The sequence below is a fragment of the Archocentrus centrarchus genome, chromosome 10 (assembly GCF_007364275.1).
Source record: "Archocentrus centrarchus isolate MPI-CPG fArcCen1 chromosome 10, fArcCen1, whole genome shotgun sequence".
NCBI classification, from domain to species: Eukaryota; Metazoa; Chordata; class Actinopteri; order Cichliformes; family Cichlidae; genus Archocentrus; species Archocentrus centrarchus.
Genome location: NC_044355.1, coordinates 39,485,554 through 39,505,205, shown reverse-complemented (window position 1 = coordinate 39,505,205; position 19,652 = coordinate 39,485,554). Strand labels below are relative to the sequence as shown.

The 19,652-nt window shown below is 46.9% G+C and overlaps 1 protein-coding gene across 6 annotated transcripts; it reads right to left on the bottom strand.

Moving 5' to 3' along the window:
- Positions 1-431: 431 nt before the first annotated feature.
- arhgef37 (Rho guanine nucleotide exchange factor (GEF) 37) lies at positions 432-19,614 on the bottom strand. 6 transcript variants are annotated; one of them, XM_030739375.1, is made up of 17 exons: positions 19,492-19,614; positions 18,703-18,821; positions 14,956-15,130; positions 14,560-14,667; positions 12,923-13,380; positions 11,503-11,632; positions 10,573-10,720; positions 10,292-10,491; positions 10,080-10,210; positions 9,214-9,318; positions 7,888-8,001; positions 5,700-5,869; positions 5,260-5,407; positions 5,039-5,167; positions 4,064-4,259; positions 3,458-3,627; positions 432-2,049 (listed from the first exon to the last, which is right to left on the bottom strand). In XM_030739375.1, the coding sequence occupies exons 5-17, from the start codon at positions 13,367-13,369 to the stop codon at positions 1,834-1,836; spliced, it is 2,304 nt and encodes a 767-aa protein (XP_030595235.1). In that variant the 5' UTR covers positions 13,370-13,380; positions 14,560-14,667; positions 14,956-15,130; positions 18,703-18,821; positions 19,492-19,614; the 3' UTR covers positions 432-1,833. The 6 variants fall into 6 exon arrangements, with proteins under 6 accessions (XP_030595235.1, XP_030595233.1, XP_030595234.1 ...); XM_030739373.1 differs by having other exon boundaries at positions 19,507-19,589; XM_030739374.1 differs by having other exon boundaries at positions 14,560-14,664; positions 19,507-19,589.
- Positions 19,615-19,652: the final 38 nt, after the last annotated feature.

The window sequence follows — 19,652 nt, the reverse complement described above, 5'->3', positions numbered from 1 at the left end:
TTTTGCTGATGCATGGATCACGATGGTGATGGTCCTGTTTCTGATCACAGAGTGTTCATACAGATATATACATCTTTGTCCAAGATTCTCTAAAGCAGTGAGAAAGACTGCAGCTTCACTCTGCCTGTTGGTGGGAATTAAACATCAGCAGCTGGATACATCCCAAAATAACCATTTAGGGAATGAACTGTTCCTCTCATCCCAAACTGGCCTTTGAGCAGGTGAAACCAGGTCAGATGTTCTCGGGCTGTGTCCATCTTACTAACCCTGAGGACATCTGGTATTTTAGGATAGCAGTATCCTCCTCCTCCTCCTCCTCCTGCTCTGCTCCATCCTGACATTCAGCCTGATGGGAACAGCTAAGCTCCAGCTGAGCCGCTCTGAATCCCAGCCCCCCCCCCCCCCCTCCATCCCTCCCTCTGTTTCAGGCTCACAGCAGCTGATGCTGCACAATCCCACAGAAAAAGACCCTCCTGTAACAGGAAGGCCATAAATTTTATGGTGATTAATGGCTAAAGCTGCTATTATGTGCAGATAAACTGCAGATAAACCCTTAACTCCGATATAAGTTTACATCCTGATAACTGAACTGGCAGGAGCCCCAAAAAGTTTAAAGTGTGCAACTCAAATGTGGAGGAGAGGCCCTCACATGAACTCTGCTGCAGCTCCACGTTTTCAGTCCGGCCGACTCGAGGAAATGCCACAGACATGACCTGAGCCGTATCCATAGCAACAAGCATCTCAGGTGAGTATAAATACAGGAGGAGGTGATTCGGTCCTGGCTGACCCCTTTCATGGCTCTCTATGTGAAATTCAGGTTTCCGTGTAACAGGGAGGAAAACACCAACCTCCAGCAAATTTAAATCAGCTTATACGCAGAGAGGGAAATAAGAGCAGCCCTCTGCTGCAGTCTGTTCTCCTTCACTCCCTCTCCGAGGATGAACTCCTTCTTCTCTCTTTGCATCTCCTCCTCCTCCTCTTCCTGTGTCTTGCTCTTCCTCGGCCCCGGAGACATTTTACATTTACATCACATTACACAGTCTGAGATGATGAGAGCACCGTGTACCTGTCAGTCTCAATGCAGGGCTGCTCCTGCCTCCAGGTGAGGAAGAGGAAACTCACACACACACACACACACACACACACACACACACACTCTCTGCTCTCTGTGTGTTACAGTTAGCTTGATAACACAGAGATCCTCTAATGAGGGCATGCAGCGTTCCTCTCTGAGAATCATGGGAAATGAGCGGTCTCCTCGTGTCTCTGGTTCGTCCTTCAGCCTAAAGCCACCGCGAGCGTCCATCAGCTTCATGTCCTTGCTGTGCCACAGACTGAAAACACACATGTTCAGATTGTCAGAGGTTCATCTTCCTCAGTAACACAAAAAGAAGCATAAATGCTTCCTGACTTTGGATCCACTTCAGCCAGCAGCTTCATGACATGACAGTCAGATGGTCATCTTCACATGAAGTGTTAGTAGAGTTAGGGGGTTACAGCTGATTATTTCTGTATTCACATTAGTGCAGAAATCCCCTCACAAGCCCTTCATTATTAAAGCTAAAGTCAGTAAACTTCATTTTTCCTTATGGTCCTGAAACCTCGCTGCAGCGGTCTGCACAGGAAGTGGATGCAGGAAAAGCAACGAGGAGAAACTGTACAGTTCCAGTTGTAAACATGAATGTAACAGGTTAAAGAACTTCCGTTTTAGTGCTCACACAAAGGCCTCGTAGCTGTGACGTCTGATTAACACTGAAAATATGAATAGCTGCTGGACGGGATGGCGTTCCATGCTCCTGTCTAAGAAGCAGCTCCAGCTTCCACTCTTCCATCCTAGAAGAAGCAGTTGTAGCCCCCGGGCAGCCCCATCCCCATGGGCAAGAATGCCAGGTAGTTGGAGGGCACGTAGCCTCTCTGACCCCCTCTGGTCTCCACCAGGGTCCACTCGGGTTTCCCTCGTTTGTCGTGACGCTCCAGGATACGAACAAGTTCTCCGACCCGAACAGAAACTTCATGTTTCGACCTGGCCGTGAAATCATAGCCCATAACCTGCAAAACAGTGAATAAAAACCACATAAAGAGTCGGCTGCCCCACTGCACGATCAGCTTTATTCCCAGCTCACTCCGGGAATACTCACACAGGAAAACAAAGGCCGACTCCAGTAATCTTTTAATGAGCTTTAATCACTCTTGTTAAACAGGTGAGAACGAGTTTTTTAACTTAAAGGAAAAAAGATTTCTTTACATCCTGTTTCAACGTCTTCTACTCCTACACGAGCGCTGACACAGGGCTGCTGTCTCACTGGGGACACCTAGTGTTCAGAAGAAGACTGCAGCGAGTACGGGGCTGTGATGACATCACATTTGGTGGACTACAACAAATTCAGTGACCATGAACCAACCAGGCTAATTCACTATGGCAGGCCGGTTTAACATAACATCTGACTCAGCACACTTACACTCCAGATATCTGAAACTGATTTATGAATAGACGTATTAGTAAATTAGGATATCTCTAATTATATTTTGACTAGTCAAAATGATGTCAGATTTACCACTGATTTGTATGGAGGCTTCAATTCAAGATATCTTCAATGAATGACTGACTATCTGAAACTCACATTTCAGATATCTACAATTAAATTATGACTAGTCATAAAGGGCATTTGAGATATCTTGTTTTTTTATTCTGACTAGTCATAATTCTAATTAAAGATATCTTAAATGTATTTTTAGATAGGCGATAAATAGTTTTGACTAGTGCAAATTAATTTCTAGATATCTTGAAAGCAAATAATGACTCGGCAAAACTAAATTAGAGATATCTAGAACTGTAATTTTGATTAGTCAAAATGCCTTTTAACATATCTCCAAATGAATTACAGATATCTTGAATTACGGAGCATTTTGGCAGAATGTTTATAAGACAGTTGGTTAACTGCCATAAAATCAGAGATTCTGTGCAGATGTCTGGAGCAGTCTTTAAGAACACGATTTTTGCGTTCTTCCTATATTTTTGCATTTTATTACAATTTTGTCCACAACAGCACCATCGCAGCCACCTGAAATTCTACACAGGCAATTGTTTGGACAGCTCAGTGCAGCACAAGGGGGATTACACACAATCGCTTAATTCAGATCTAAAATGTAATTTTGACTAGTCATAATTACGTTTGCGATATCTTAAATTGTAATTAGGGATGTGTGACCCGTCAAATGACGAATCCGGTGACATCATTTGAGATATCTTGAAAGGAATTTTGACTCGTCAAAATATAATTGAAGATATCTTGAATTATTATTCTTACTAGTCAGAATGTGATTGCAGATATCTTAAATTACCATTCTGGATAGTCAAAATGTAGTTTTAGATATCTGAAATGTAATTACGCATAGTCAGACAAATGGATCTTATATTAAAACGGCCTGCCATAACCTCAGCACTAAATTCAATTACCTGGAAGCAAGGCTGACTCATGACTGGTGGGGCGTGGGTCTCTGGGTTGTGGGAGTGTCTTCTGACCGTGGACACGCCTTCTATCAGGGTTGGGTGCGGTGAAGGGGGCGGGTCATCTGTTGGCTGGTGATAGCGAATGAGCTTCGAGGCAGGCGCATAGCCTCGCTTCCCTGTATGCAACACACCGCGATGAAGAAGGTCACACATACAGACTTATCAGGAGTAACATTTAACAGAGGATGCAGTTCTGAAGTATTTATTGGTCAGTCCAACATGTTTTCACTGCATTACTGTAACCTCAGTACTTCCTATTGTCCTCTTTCACAGACCGATTCCACGCTCAGCTGCTCATCTATTTCAGAGCTGGTCTGCCGTAATAACAGCTGTTCACCACCAGATGGCACCAAAGTATTTTCTAAACCCACATCATCAGCATCTTTAAATTCTGGCCTCTCCTTTGAGTCTGTCAGTCACAGCAGGAACCTGCTCAGCCTCAGTTCTTCCTCTCTGTGCCTGTCGATGGTTATTTGTTCTCCTTTATTCCACCTAAGGTCGGGCAGCACCCGGACTGGATCCTAACACACACAGTTAAAGCGTGATTCTCACCTCCTGCATCGACCAGCCATCTTCTTTTATCGCCACGGGTGTCAGCCTCGCTGATCACGGCCACCAGTTCCCCCTTAGTCAGGTTCAGGTCCAGTTCCCGACTGCCTACGACCATACCCATCACCTGGAAGATCTTTCCAGAGCCGTGCTTCTCTGTTAGCTGCTTCAGACGGCGCTGAGAGGACGGGCTCAGAGGCTGAAACATACAAACATCAGCTGTGAGAGAGAAAGAAGGCTGCACAGGTAAAGCCTTACAGGTTTACCTGAAAGGTGTTCAAATCAAATCAAAACAATGACCCACAAAAATTCCAATGTGCTGAACGTGATTTGGAAAGCTGCAGAACAGGAAGCAGCACGTTCATCTCTGACTCGTTATTACACCTGAATGACGTACGATCGCTCTAAGGACAAGGTTTCGCTTCGTAACCTCCAACAAAGCGTGACATGACTCCTGAACTTTATTTATAGCGGTTCACCTGAACGTGACCCCGTGAGCCTGAGACAGGCGGCTGAACAGGAAAGACAGGCGGCTGAGACAACAGAGGGTTTTTAGACAAATGACTTCAGGAAAGCTTTAGAAACACTCAGCACAGCCCAGTGAACACCGTGGCCTCAGCACAGTCACATCTTATGATCTTATCTTATGATCTTATCAGGTGCCACACCGAGATGTCTGGAGATATTGTCTCACTAATGATTTCTCAGAGTTTGTGTGTTGTTAAATATCCAGATAAAAAAGTGATGTTTGCTGGATAATGAAACAGGCTTATATTTAGCATTTTAGCCTTCACTCCAGCTCAGAAGCAAACACGCCTGAGATCAGCCGAGCTGTCCTCACCGTTGGTAATCTACAGTCAGCATGTCTCTCAGTGCTGTGGAGAACTCGAGGTGTTTGAACACAAACTCAGCTGCAGGTTTATGGAGACGACAATTTCAGCACTGATCAGAAAACACAAAGAATTTCTGAAGTCCAACCTGGACGGCCGGCGCATTGAGCCTTTCCTCCACAGTGTGACATAAAGTCTGCAGCCTCTTCGCTCCTTCCAGCACCGCGGACTCCGCCCACTCCCAGAATGCACCAGGAGGAAGGCCACTGTGAGGCAGCTGGAGGCAGAAACATGGAAGATAGCCAGTCAGAGCAAACACGCTGATATCCAGCATGTTTTCATGCATGTGACTGTCTGTAAGGAGGTTACCTGCTGTGCAAAGCTGTGAAACAGCTGCTCCATGTCTGAGGCCAGGTCTCTGTGCAAACAGCTGAACGTCCCCAGTGTGCTCCACATTATCTGCAGAGCCAGGCCGTTAAACTGAGGGAGCTCCTTCAGGAGCAGCGTGTTGATCGTCCTGAGAGGAGGAGAGGGGACAGGAGAGACCGTTAGCACCGTCACCGTTGTAGTATAAAACAAAGCTCTCTCTCTGAGGAAGCCTCATCCTGTCTGAGAGACTCCTTCGTGCACCGCGGCCGTGTACACTCTGTGGGAATCTGATTACCTGTGGGAAATGTGGGCTGGTCATTCTTCCACTTCTTACATCTGAAAACAACTCAGTTAAAAAACCAGGTGAGGTGGGGTCAGTGACTCCAGGACAGATACATGCTCCACCTCTCCAGGTGTCAGCAATAAAAGCCATCTCTCACCTGTACGTGTTGGCCACAGCCTGCTCCTCGTAGCTCAGATTGGATTTGCCTTCAATCACTTCGTAGTCGAGCAGCTTGTCGAGTCTCTTTCTGATCAGGTTCCTCGGGCCCACCAGGAGGTCCCGGAGAGCACAGAGCGGCTTGTGGATCAGCGTCCTCATCCTCTTCTCCTGATGAAGAAAAACACGGATCATGGAAGGCCAACATCTGGAGATTGCTGCATCAGTCATTTAACACGGGTTTCAGCTCCAAACTCTTTTATTTGTACTGCACAGTGGTTTAGATGGTCATCAGGGCCACTCTACCGAGCTCTGCTGGGGTGGGGGGTCTGTGTGTATACAGTGGCTTGCAAAAGTATTCATACCCCTTGAACTTTTCCATATTTTGTCACATTACATCCACAAACATAAATATATTTCACTGGAATTTAATGTGAAGGACCAACACAAAGTGGTTACAATTGTGAAATGGAAAGAAAATTATACATGATTCAAAACATTTTTTAGTAAAAAACTGAAAAGTGTGGTGTGCAAAAGTATTGAGCCCCCTTTTCTCTGAGTGCAACCAGTTGCATTGAGAAGTTGCCTGATGACTGCTAATGACTAAAAAGAGTCCACCTGTGTGTAATCTAATCTCAGTACAAATACAGCTGCTCTGTGACGGCCTCAGAGGTTGGTTAAGAGAATATTGGGGAGTAAACAGCATCATGAAGTCCAAAGAACACAGCAGACAGGTCAGGAAGAAGGTTGTGGAGAAGTTTAAAGCAGGCTTAGGCTATAAAAGGATTTCCCAAGCTTTGAACATCTCACGGAGCACTGTTCAATCCATTATCTGGAAATGGAAAGAGTACGGCACAACTGTAAACCTACCAAGACAAGGCCGTCCACCTAAACTTACAGGCCCAACAAGGAGAGCCCTGATCAGAGATGCAGCCAAGAGGCCCACGGTGACTCTGGACCAAATGCAGAGATCCACAGCTCAGGTGGGCGAATCTGTCCACAGGACAACTATTAGTCGTGCACTGCACAAATGTGGTCTTTATGGAAGAGTGGCAAGAAGAAAGCCATTGTTAAAAGAAAACCATAAAAAGTCCCGTTTGCAGTTTGCCAGAAGCCATGTTGGAGACACAGCAAACATGTGGAACAAGGTGCGTTGGTCAGAGGAGACCAAAATTGAACTTTTGGGCCAAAATGCAAAAGGCTATGTGGCAGAGAATTAACACTGCACATCACTCTGAACACACCATCCCCACTGTCAAATATGGTGGGGGCAGCATCATGCTCTGGGGCTGCTTCTCTTCAGCAGGGACAGGGAAGTTGGTCAGAGTTGATGGGAAGATGGATGGAGCCAAATACAGGAAGAAAACCTGTTGGAGTCTGCAAAAGACTTGAGACTGGGGCGGAGGTTCACCTTCCAGCAGGACAACGACCCTAAACATAAAGCAGGGCTACAATGGAACGGTTTCAAACCAAACATATTCATGTGTTAGAACGGCCCAGTCAAAGTCCAGACATAAACCCAATTTCAGTCACTAGATGTGCAAAGCTGGTGGAGACATACCCTAAAAGACCATACTTTTGCACACCGCACTTCTCAGTGTTTTATTTGTAAAAAATGTTTTGGATAATGTATAATTTTCTTTCCACTTCACAGTTGTTACCACTCTGTGTTGGTCTTTCACATTAAATTCCAGTGAAATATATTTATGTTTGTGGTTGTAATGTGACAAAATATGGAAAAGTTCAAGGGGTATGAATACTTTTGTAAGCCACTGTATGTGCCCTCCCCCTCAGCACGCTCTGAGCGTGTGCGGCTGCAGTACTTCTGTTTCCTGCTGTTTTCTATGAAGCGCTGTTATAAAGAAGCTTGTGTGATGTAACTGGTCCGTTCCTGTAGCTCTGTTGGCCTTCCCCGTGTTTTCAAACAGGCGAGAGTAAAAGTGAGACAGCAGAGTTTAACTGCAGCCCTAAAAATAAAAGCTCAGTGTGACTGAGTCCTCTGCAGCTGCAGGCCCTGTAGCATATGAGTATCTGATAGGGGCTGAGGCTGGATTACATTTGGAAATGAAGTATAAGGAAAGATGTGACCAGATCTGACATGTTGCTGCATCACTGTGACATCCACTTCCTGCACCTCTAAAGCCTCAGAGCCCACCTCCACCCGTGCTGTCTCAGAGTAAATCACTCACAAATGTCGGAAGGATCCACTGTCTGAGTGCTGTCATGATCTCCTTGTAGCAAATCGGTGCCTTTTCTCCATCCATGTCCAAGTCGAAGTCCTCCGTCCTGCAGGACAGGAACCCCTGCAGACCAACGACACACAGCTGAAGGTCTGACTGTCCAAACATGTTCTCAGCAGGTCGCTTTGGCTCACTGAGCACTTGTTTTTCTTTCCAAACCTGGAGAGTGTTCCAGAAATGCTTTGCAACCACGTTCACAGTGAAGCCAATAAGGCCACGAAGGTGAGCAACACGGAAGAAGAACGAAAAAGAAAGCAAGTTCTTAGTGCTGAAGACAGAAAGCAGGCAAAGTCAAGTTTTCATGTTTCCTGTGTTAGAAGGAAACATGAAAATGAAGGGAGCTCCAAAGAGCCCCGGGATGGTGTGAAGGGCAGAAGGAGGAAAAACAGCTTAATTTGAGAGTGGAAAGGTACACAAACACACATGTGACCTCAGAGACTCACAAACACGAGTTCCAGCTCTGCTGCTGTGAGTCATGAGTGAGACGCTGACTGTGCGGGCCACAGTCAGCGTCTCAGACACACAGAGGTTTGTACGCATTTGCTACATTTGCTACATTTGCTTAATGTTCGTGTTTAGTTACTGAACTTCAGCAGTGCTGAGAATAAACACTCAGAGCTCCAAATTTTCTATGTGCCAATACTACACTGACCCAACCCGGTGCTGTCACCCTCCATCATAAACTAGACTAGAAACTAATCTTACTGCAAACACTGCAATGTTATATTTTTATGCATATGAACACATGATAGCATAGAGAGTCTGGATATACACACCCAACCAACAACTACAACAGCTACTACTACTGAAAGAGGCTGTGGTGAAAGCTTGGAAAAGCACCACAGAAGAAGAATGCGAAGGTTTGGTGATATCAGAGGGTCACAGGCTTGATGCAGTTATTGCAATTAAAGGACCTGCAGCTAAATATGAACAAATGGGTGGGTTCAGCCCATAGGTGCTCTCTCCTGAACTGTGGATCAGATCCAGATGAAACCAGCTGGAAATTAAAGCTGAGATCTTTGTTTCAGATCAGAACTAACAGGATGAGCCTCACTGCTGCAGGACCTTTGGAGGGGGTGTAGTTTATGAACCTAACAGCCTCTTCTAAAAAACTTCATTTTAAAATTTTACCAATGATGACAGATGTTTTTATTTTTGAAAATTTGTGGTAACCTTGACCTTTGAGAGATCTCTCAGAGAGATGATGGTGTGTGTGTGTGTGTGTGTGTGTGTGTGTCTGTGTGTGTGTGTGTGTGTGTGAAGGAGTCTGTTTACCTGGAGGTGCTGCAGGTACGTCTCCACATCCTCCAGCAGCTCCAGGATGCCGTCTTCCAAAACATAAAAGAAACCTTCCAGGGCATCAAATTCCTCATCCACCAGCTACAAGAGAATTCACACATCAGAGACGGCTCACAGGAGCTGCATGCGACTGTGAGGCCTCCTGTGAGGCTGTGCTAAATGCTCTGCTCTCTCCTCGTTTCTTACATCATCAACTGCTGCACGTGCTGCTTCTTTTATTTAGAAATGACCTTAATGAGGTCGGCGTATGAGCCAAAGGTTCAGGCTGCAGACTGCTCCAAACGCTCAGTCTCACTCAGCCCGTCTACTCTTGAATCTGTGTGATGTCACAGAGAGGAGACCCCTAACAGAGGCTCTACACACCCTGTTTGTGAGGGACAGCCAATCAGAGGAAAGCTGACTTAAGGAGGAGGAAGTAAACAGCTTGTTTCAGGCAGAGGATGAACTGAGACAGGATGATGTAAAGAAGGATTATTCTGATCTGTGAATCATGCAAAGCTGCTTTGGTCCAGTCCAGAAATAAAAACACAGACGTGAGCGGAACGGATCATCTTCAGCTTGTCGACAGGACGAAGGTCCAGCTGATCGGTTACAGTTCGTTAATTAAAGCCTTCATACACTGACCTATGTGATCAGACAGGAAGGGGAAGGAGGCTACAGTCAAAATGAAGCTGCACAGGCAGGAACTGTCAGATCAGACCTCAGTACACCTGTCATTAAACTGACAGGTGTACTGAGGTCACGCCCTCCTGCTTGATTCCTGGTTAATCGTTCAGTACAGACGTGCAGCGTGTGTTTATGGCCCAATAACTGAGGCTGAGGGTCGGGTCAGGTGCGCCTACCTTGGGTTTGAGTCCAGCCTCGTGTTTGATCTGCTGGCTGAGCCTGGCGGTCTTCTTGGCGATGCTGTGGGTGTTGAAGCGGATGATCTTGTCCTTGATGGTCAGGGTTTCTGTCTTCTTGTATTTGTCAGCTAGAAAATATGAGGGACTGTTTTAAAACCTTCTGCTTCCTTAATGATGCTGCCCTGTTGTGCACAGTCAGGCTGCCTCACCGACTTCACGGAAGCGTTTGTACTCGTTGATGCGACAGTTCATGGCGATGGAGGTGTGAGCAGTCTCCTCCAGCAGGGCGTACGCAGGGTGGGTGGGGTCGGTGTGCTTCTGGATGGTCTGCAGCAGCAGGGGGTAGCGGGCGATCCGCTGCACAGGCATGACCAGGAAGAAACTCAGGGAGGTGGCGTTGACGTCGGGCCTGAAGTTCACAGAGAGGTCTGAGACTCTGGAGAAACATCTGTAACGCATCAGTACATCGATTCTGAGAGTCCAAACTTACGCCGCAGCCTTGATCACTCCGACAATCTCGTTCCAGAGAGCCTCCTTCTGTTTGTAGCTGTTCTCCACCTCCGTGACGTGATTGTAGTGTGCCAGGTATTCCTTATATGCCGCCTCAATGTCTGAAGACAGGCTGAGGAATGAGTCACCTGTCAGCACAGGAAAAATACAGATGTTTACACGCCTCGTACCCATCTGCATAATCACAGCATGCAGGAAAGACAGCGTGAACCTTCACTGTCAGGATTAACCTTCATCACGGGAAACACTAAAATGTTACCACGAGAGAAAAAAGCACCTACACCTGTGAGGAATAAAAACTTCTCATCTCTACAAGGTGATGATTTTATGTTGTTCACCGTGACGATCGTCTCGTGCCTGTCCAATAAAATCTGTACGAGGAGTTAGAAAAATATCACCTCCACATCATCTGTCACCATCTTCCTGAGTCCTGCTTCACTTTGTCTGATTTTGTGGTTTTTCTGGATATTTCTGCTCCGTCTATTTATTCTGACCGTTTTATGACAGATGAGATTTTTTAAGGTGGATTAAAATATGACCTGCTCTGTGAAACTTTTCCACGGAGAAGAGTCTGTATTTAAAGCACGGAAAGAAAGCAGTCACACCTGTGTGTTTCAGGAGCTCACCTGAGCTTTGTGTCAGTAACCAAACAATAAAGCAGAGAAGCAGCTCTCAGCAGACATTTGCAGGCCTAAAATCCTAAACTTGATTAACACCTGCAGACAGCGCTGACACTCAAACACCAGCGAGATGGTCAGCTTTGTTTGTTTCCTGTCAACAAGCTGATTCATCTAGAAACCAACAGTCTGACCATTTCCTGTGTGACTTCGAGTCCAGTAAGACTGAAGCTTTGGGGATGATACATCCTCATTTCATTGGCATAAATACAGTTTGGGGTCATATCGCTTACAGAGAGTCTTCAGGAAGTGAGGGTCTCCAGGCTGAAGCTGCTTCTGGTCCAGCAGACTGAGAAGACGGCTCGACACGTCGATCACCTCCTCGATGTAGAGAAACATGCTGTCCAGCTGGGCTGGTGGAGGCTTCGGGCAGATGGAGGGAAAGCAAAAACAAATGTTTCAGAGCTGATATGAGACAGTTCTTTAACCTCATCCAGAGTCTGAGAGGGTGCTTTCAGAGAAGCCCCACAGACTACCACCCCCCCCCCCCCCCCCCCCCACACACACACACACACACACACACAACTAAGAGCTTCTTTAAGGTGCCCAAAGGAGCTGTGGGGGGTCAGATCAGGGGAGTACATGCACATAAACATATCAGTGAAAATGCATTAATGATGCTGGCATAATGCAGCAGCCTGAGTGTGGCTAAAGGATAAAGATCCATGTGTGCTTCCGTGGAATGACAGAACAGTGGGCACACTGACTGAAGGCTGAACAATGCGCACAGAAAACAATCCTGCAGCTCATCGGCCTCACAAAGCCACCATTCACCCACGTTTACTCCATTTCTCTCCAGCTGCCCTCCGTCACTGCTCCTCACGGTGTAATGTTTCACATTTCACTTTTCTTTATATTGATCATATGACCGATCTCATCGACTCCCCTCCTGATTCCCTTCCTGTCCTGCTCCGTTCCCTGGATGTGCATCATTTTCACAGCTCAGCTCTCCCACCCATAAAGCCTGATTTCATTATGTTTCATGAGGCCTCATTTCATTAGCACAGTGATAAGAAGCCATTATTTAGCAGGAATAAGCAATACCTCAGACATAATGAAAAGCAAGTGATGGAAGCCACCGAGAGGGCGCGGCAGCTTGGTGCTGCTGCACCAGCATGCATTTACAGTTTGACCTGCTGCTGGACTCTCAGCCTCTTTCTCAGCTAACAGCACTTCACATGTATTTGTAACACACTGCTGCAGCCCTTTGTGGTGTGCTTCACTGCTCATGCTGGGGTTTGGTGAGTCAGTTCCTCCGTGTGTGGAAATATTTTAAACACAGGGCCCACTGAGGAGGCTGTGGTGCTCTTTCAGACTCACTCAGTAAGGAAGGCTGCAACACTCACACACTCACACAAAGACACGTGTAAAGAGCGCCACGCTGACTCTCCCGAACTTTGATAGTTTGTATCGTGTATTTGTTGGTGTGTGCAAACGTTGTTAAATACATAAAAATGTATGAACCCTGACCCTCTGACTGCGTGTTTCAGGTCACTGTAGATCAAAGCTGTGGCGTCTGACTCACAGCTCATAATAACCCTTCTGTGTCTGATACTCAGTTCAGCCTCCATCTGAAGCAAGCCGTTTTAGCCCCTCCCCCTTTAAACACACTTCCTTCTTTTATTTGATTGGCAGGTGTGTGTTGAATCCTACCTGCAGTTGCTGCAGGTTGCCCCTGATGGTCACAGTGCTGAGCTGGAGCAGTCGCAGGTAGCTCCTCTCCGACGTGACAAGCTCCTCTATGGCCAGCTGCTGTCTCTGGGCTGCCCTCTCCTTAGCTGCTGCTTCCTCCTCTGCAGCCTTCCTTCCTGCCTCCTCTTCCAGTCTGTCCTCTGATAACAAGCTCTCCTCTGCAAAACTGTCCTGAGAGGAATCTCTTAAGATTCTCTGAGCAGCTTTTGCAACTTCAGCCTCCTCCAATATAGTCACACCTGACTCCAACTTTTCTTCTCCAGCTTGATTTTTGATGGTTCCATCCCCCTTCTGCAGGAGCCTTTTTTTCATCGAGTCTTTCATTGCGACCTGCTCTGCAGCTCCCAGAGGAGCCGGTTTAGGAAGAACCTGTGTGAAGGAGGGCTGAGGCCTCCTGGGCACCTCCATGATGGAGATGGCTGTGAAAGAAACACTTAGTTTGAATTCAGAGCTTTCTGAGCAGCTTTCCTGTCGTGTCTCCAGCTCTTTCATGCACTGCATTGCAAACCCTGTTAGGAGTTTGCAGCGTTACATAAAGCTTAGAGAGGACAGAAACACGGGACTGCAAAACAAAGCAAAAAGCAGCAGCAGGTTTTTATGCAGACTGTTGGTGCTGATGCTTCTGAGAGCGTTTGAAGGTGGCAGCTTCCTGTTGCTTCCTTCACACAGACATGCGAGGGGTGGGGTGGGAGTGGGGGTGGGGGCTTATTGACATGGATCCTCTGAGCTGGAGTTTACAGAGCAACCTCAGCCGGGACAATCGGCCTTTAGAGCCTCGTGTGTCCTGAAAGGATCGACTCAGAGAGCAACTCTGGGATTCAATTACTTTGCAGAGTTACTCGTGACTGCAGCAACAGCAGACAGCTGTCCACAACCCTAACCCTAAAGCCCTGGGGTGGAGGTAGTTAGTTAGTTAGTTAGTTAGCTAGTTAGTTAGATACTTTATTGATCCAGAAGCAAATTAGGGCATCCAGTAGCTTAAAATGCACAATAAATAGAATCCAGGCAATGGAGGTATAAATTATACAAACTATATAACTCTCCAGTTTGCCCTTCTTCAGCTGCAGGAGCAAACGTGAACCTGCTTCACTGTCTGCAAACTGAAGGTCAGTCAGGGCACTTCTGTCCTTCATTAAGAGACTGATCCTCGATCTCAGTGATCTGAAGATATTCTCTACAATAAGTCAGCTTTAAAGATCCTCAGCCCACAAAAATAATGATTTCAGTCTAAATCCCACTGCTCACAGAGGAGGCGGGGTTTGAATTTTAATGAGATGAAAAAGGTGAACAGGTAAACCTGCTGCTGCTCTGCAGTTCAGCAGTGTCTCATGATCAGGACAGCCCCACTGACTGCCAGGTTTGTGTGCTTCTTCAGCTGTCTAATTAACCTGAGCTGGATCTTCGATCTAAACCTGCACTGAGAGCTGCCTCCGACACAGATCAGAAAAGGATTTTTATCCAACATGAAACAGTTTCAAACAACGAAGCCTGTTTGGGTTTGAAAACTGCAGACAGTGACTGAATCTGCTGAGCCAGCACACCGATCTGAGCTCAGCACACAAACATCTGCTGCTGACTCACAAACAGCACAAACTCACCTTTAAGTCCAGCGTAACGCCGTGAGGACGCACCGAGCTTCCTTCCTGTGAGCGCTGATCCTGAATCTGCTGCAGCCACCTCTCCGAGTCTCACTGAGGAAAAATCTGCTGCATGGAAAACACACACAGTGTAACTTTCTGCACTGACTCACACACACACACTGGGACTCACAGGGCAGGAGTGTGAGTGTGTGTGTGTCCACACAGTGCAGTCGTGTGTGAGGAAGGGGGGATGGGAGTGTAAAGGAGGGTGGGAGGACTGCTTCATAGAGGAAAAAGGGGGGGGTGGTCTCCCTCTCTCTCTCACACACACACACACACACACACACACACACACACGTTGCTGAATAAGCTGAGCGACTGCAGCAGCTGGTGGGAAGAGGCAGTGGCACTCACCCAGACAGAAGCTGATTGGCTAACAGGTCTTCACAGAGAAGTGAAGGTCCAATCAGACGACATGTTGATGAAACACAGTCTGAACCAATGAAGGCAGAAGAGACTGAAGTTTCCTCTCACGGGAGACCAGAGCCCTGTGGGACGTGTCCAGGCTCAGGAGGATTGTTCCGATTGTCTGCGGAACAAAGAAGAATTCCAGATCTATGCTGTCCGTCATTCCAACCTCACACACTTAAAGGAAGCAAACGACATCCACAGCAAACCCCGCATTAAAGGATGAGTGCCACCAACGTTTCCCCTGAAAGGAAGCAGCCGAGCGGGTTCGGAGTCACGGGAAAGCTCGAAGTTCTGAAGGAATATACTCATGATACATACATGGGGTGGCAGGTCACCTACTGATCGGAAGGTCAGGGGTTCGATTCCTGGCTACTCCAGGCTACGTGCCAATGTATCCTTGGGCAAGGTACTTAACCCCAAGTTGCTCTCCGATGCAACCGTCAGAGTATGAATGTGTGTGAATGTTAGATAATTAAAGCACTTAGCTTAGTTAATATGGAAGTGCTTGTATGAATGGGTGTGCATGGGTAAACGTGTTGTATAAGCGCTTTGAGTGCTCTGACTGAGTAGAAAAGTGCTATATAAGAACTAGTCCATTTACCATTTACCATATGTATATTTATTTGCCTGAGAAATTTGGACTGTAAGAAAAACATAACTGATTAAAAATACAGAAGCTTATAATGTTTCGTGTCATCAGGAACTTTGTGTTCTCACTGTGTAACGAACCACACTGATGGAGACTAAAATCATAGAAATGAAGACGTTGAGGTCACCCAGCTGTTGAAGTTCTCTGTTTTCCACATATTGTTTTGTATCATGATGTAACCAAGACTGATAAGCTGTCACGATATGAAACTGTAAGCTGAAAAAGACTGTGTCAGTACTTCATGTCATACCCATTCGCATGGCATGCAGTCTGACCCAGATTAATCTGTAAAACTGTTTGAAATGGCTTAATTAAATTTAATAATTGGACTCCTTATTCCATTTGTGTTGTCTTATTCCTGTTCGATAAACGAACACGCTGAAACCTGGGAGGAATAAGCTGGTAGGTCATAATCCTTCTCTATTTGATAAAATCAGACCCTGATCCCAGGATCTCAGACCCAGGTGACCCTGAACCCTCCCTTAGTTATGCCGCTATAGGCCTAGGCTGCTGGGGGATTCCCATAATGCACTGTTTCTTTTCATTCACCTTATTTACTCTCTTTATACTCCACTCTGCATTTAATCATTAGTTATTATTAATCTCTGTCTCTCCCCCCTCACAGCAGATGACCCCCCCTCCCTGAGCCTGGTTCTGTTAAAGGGAGTTTTTCCTTTCCACTGTCACCAAGTGCTGCTCATAGGGGGTCGTTTAGACTGCTGGGTTTTCTCTGTATTATTGTAGGGTCTTTATCTACAATATAAAGCAGCTTGAGGCGACTGTTTGCTGTAAATTGGTTCCTATATGAATAAAACTGAACTGAACTGAATTGAATTGAATTGATGCTAGACCTCCTCATTTCATCCTCTCTTTGAAACAAGATGCTTTAGTCCCGCCCCCTTTTACTGGGGGGGCAGTGCAGTGGAGACACTGCAGCTGCTGGAACACTGATCAGTGTGATTGGTCAGCTGTTGCCTTGTGTACCTAGATGGGGAAACGATGGGTTAAGTTAGCGAGCTAATAACCAGCTTCGTGTGACCGCCAGCGTTAGAGTGAGTAACCCGGGTAACAGGAATGATGGACTCGCCTGGTCCTACAGGGCTCAGGATTTCACTTTTTCATTGGTTGTTATGTGTCTGCAGACTTTTCTGATTGGCTTATACAGAAGGTTTGATCAGCAGGTAGGTGGAGCTTCTGACACATGACATCATCCAGATCCCAGAGCAGAAAAAACAGTGAGAAACTGAATGTTTAGCTTCTATCATTTCAAACTGAGTTCAGTTTTTATTCCTTTCAGGTTTGGGGGTGTTGCGTGGCAGCAGCTGGCTGACATCTGGACCTGCTGATTAACTATTTTTAGTTTGTTGTCCAGGTTTTTGTTTTTCTTCAGTAAGTGACGTGTTTTCGAATTTTAGCTGACTGTGAATGTTGGCGTGGCCGCAGCCTGAGGCACTGAAGCCGTCCACAGCAGCGTGTCTGCGTGAGTGTGCAGGGAGGGAGCAGCTAATCCGGGTCATCACATCGCCGGTATGTGAGGGAGGAATGCTGCAGGGCCGGACTCAGCTGACAGCCTGAGAGGTGCCGCAGGAGGAGAAAGGTTTAAAAAGGTGACCTCACATTTCAGGCATTCAGGGAGGATGCCACATCCACCCGTGAGAGCAAACATGCTGTTTAAAGGCCAAACCAAAAGAACCGCTTCATTCCACGAATGCTTTCAAAGCTGCGCACGTTCCCGTGTTCCCTCAGAGCTTCTTATCAGCTCACCGCAAACACACTGAACATCAGCTGAGATGTACTGCGACAACAACACGCTCACTAATGAACAACCTGAGCTTTCAACCACAGCTTTGGCTGCTGTTCATGTGAGAAATAACTGTCTGTGGGTTTATTGTTGCAGATGACTCCAGAAATCTGACTTTTAATGCCAGTTTGCCAAAACCATAAATCCTTTAAAACACCTGGAGGACCTGAGGGGTCTGTGCTGCCTCTCTTCATGTCAGGTATCTGCTGTCAGCTAAACTTCCTTAATAAACGCAGGAAACAACAGACAGCCAAAACCTGCTGTGTTGTCTTAGCTCTGAAACTCGACGCCTGCGATGAAGCTTCACAGTCGCTCGTCTATCTGTTGGCTTTAAAATCAGAGTCAGAGCTGACGAAGAGCTGCAGGACAGGAAGTTCACCTGAGCCCAAGGTGGAGGAAGAGTCAGCTCGCTGAACCAGACTGTTTAACACACAACCTTCGAGAGTCAGAGGATGCCTGAGGAGCAGAGGAAGACCTCAGAGGAGGTTCATGGATGAAGGAGGACATGCAGAGGGTTGGAGTGACAGAGGAGGATGCTGGGATAGGGGGACATGGAGGCAGATGATCCGCTGTGGCGCCCCCCAAAGGCAGCAGCTGAAAGAAGAAGTTTTTTCATTGCTTGTGGCTTTTAGTTTGAATTTTATTTTTAGTTTCATTAAATTTTATGATATAAGGGCCACTATGAGGACAGTGACTCAGCCTCACCTGTCATACCTGATCAGATGAACAGAAGCAGCAGCTCCTCCTCAGGCTGAGAACAAAGCTTCACAACTTTGCCTACATTTGTATTTTAATCCGATCACTTTGTTCTTCTAAACTCCTGTTTTTAGTTTTCCTTCAGCAGCTCGTAGCTTCAGGTGAGTTCACCGTCAGAGCAGTGTGAACTCTGACTCAACAACAAGCTTATTTATAGGCCACATCCTGTTTGTTCACATGGAGATTTCTCAACCTGACTTTGGTGGATTGCTCAAACTGCAGTCAGTCGTTCCTGACAGCGGCTCCTCAGGTCCACGGTGACCACGAGCAGAGTCGTGTCACCACTGTGACAGAAAACCTGCAATCAGTGGCTCAAACAGCAGACCTCAGATCAGCAGTAAAGCAGCTGAAAACACCCGTGTTTGTGCATGATCGTCACACAGTTGTGTCACTGCACTGAGCTGGACTGTGACAGTTAGACCCAGATCAGCCACGCTCACCGCGATGGCCCCGCAGTGACACATGAAGAACAAACATACGTTACCTTCACGTTATCTTCTCGGAGCTCCACTCTGGACAGCAGAAAGAACAGGATGAGGATCTCTGGGATTCACCACAGCTCTGACACAGCTGCTCACAGACACACAAAGACCACACGTCGTTCTGCACACAACACAAACACACAACACCTCTGTCATTACACAGCCAAAGTGCGGAGCGACAAAACGAAGTCACATGTTTGGTCCAGGAGCATCTGTGGTCTGCTGATCTCACACATTTATCCCAAAGTGCTGGTTATAAATCTGTTGATATCTGATGCTGGAATTATTGATCCAGTTAGCTTGCAGTAAAGAAGCCATTCACATCAAAGAGTTCATCATGTTTGTGGACCAGCACTGCTCCTCATCCTGGCACATACAGATCTGCTCTCAGCTCGAATCAATCGATCAGTGATTATCGTCCAATAACCGGATGGATTTGATTCTTTCCTTTAAGTTTGCGGCTCAGAAAGTTCAGAGTTTCCTGAAGAGTGTGAATCCTTCTCTCTGCTCCTTACGCAGATCAGTGCGCATGTCCTGCGGACCCCCTCAGCCGCTACATCAAAAAAAAATAATCGGAGCGGCCCTGACCGCACGTCGGTTGACCGGAGCCCCCGATCGATGAATAACGTGAGGAGGCGGAAATAAATCAGGTCTACCGGTTTTCCCCTCAGATCCACGGCCAGCGTGGATGAGAGCTGCTCCACCCTCCGTCCGTCTGTGACAGACAGGGCGAGACCCCCTCTCACCTGAACCCCCCTCACCTGAACCCCCCTCACCTGAACCCCCCTCACCTGAACCGCTCTCACCTTCCGTTTCCATCCTGTCCTCATCCCGTCTTCACAGCCGGCTGAGCGCGACGCGCCTCTCACCTGTTGTCATGCAGCAGCGCGTGAGCTCACCACAGCGTCCGCCCTCTGCTCTACAAAATAAAAGCATCCAAGGGCGTAGGAAT

Bases quoted from the DNA above. Each gene is read 5' to 3' on its own strand.
- arhgef37 (XM_030739375.1), bottom strand. From the start codon at position 13,369: ATGGAGGTGCCCAGGAGGCCTCAGCCCTCCTTCACACAGGTTCTTCCT. The intron at 9,319-10,079 runs GTAGGCGCACCT...ATTCTCTTGTAG, and splicing joins AGGCTGGACTCAAACCCAAG to CTGGTGGATGAGGAATTTGA. The intron at 8,002-9,213 runs GTAAACAGACTC...GTTGGTCTGCAG, and splicing joins CGTACCTGCAGCACCTCCAG to GGGTTCCTGTCCTGCAGGAC.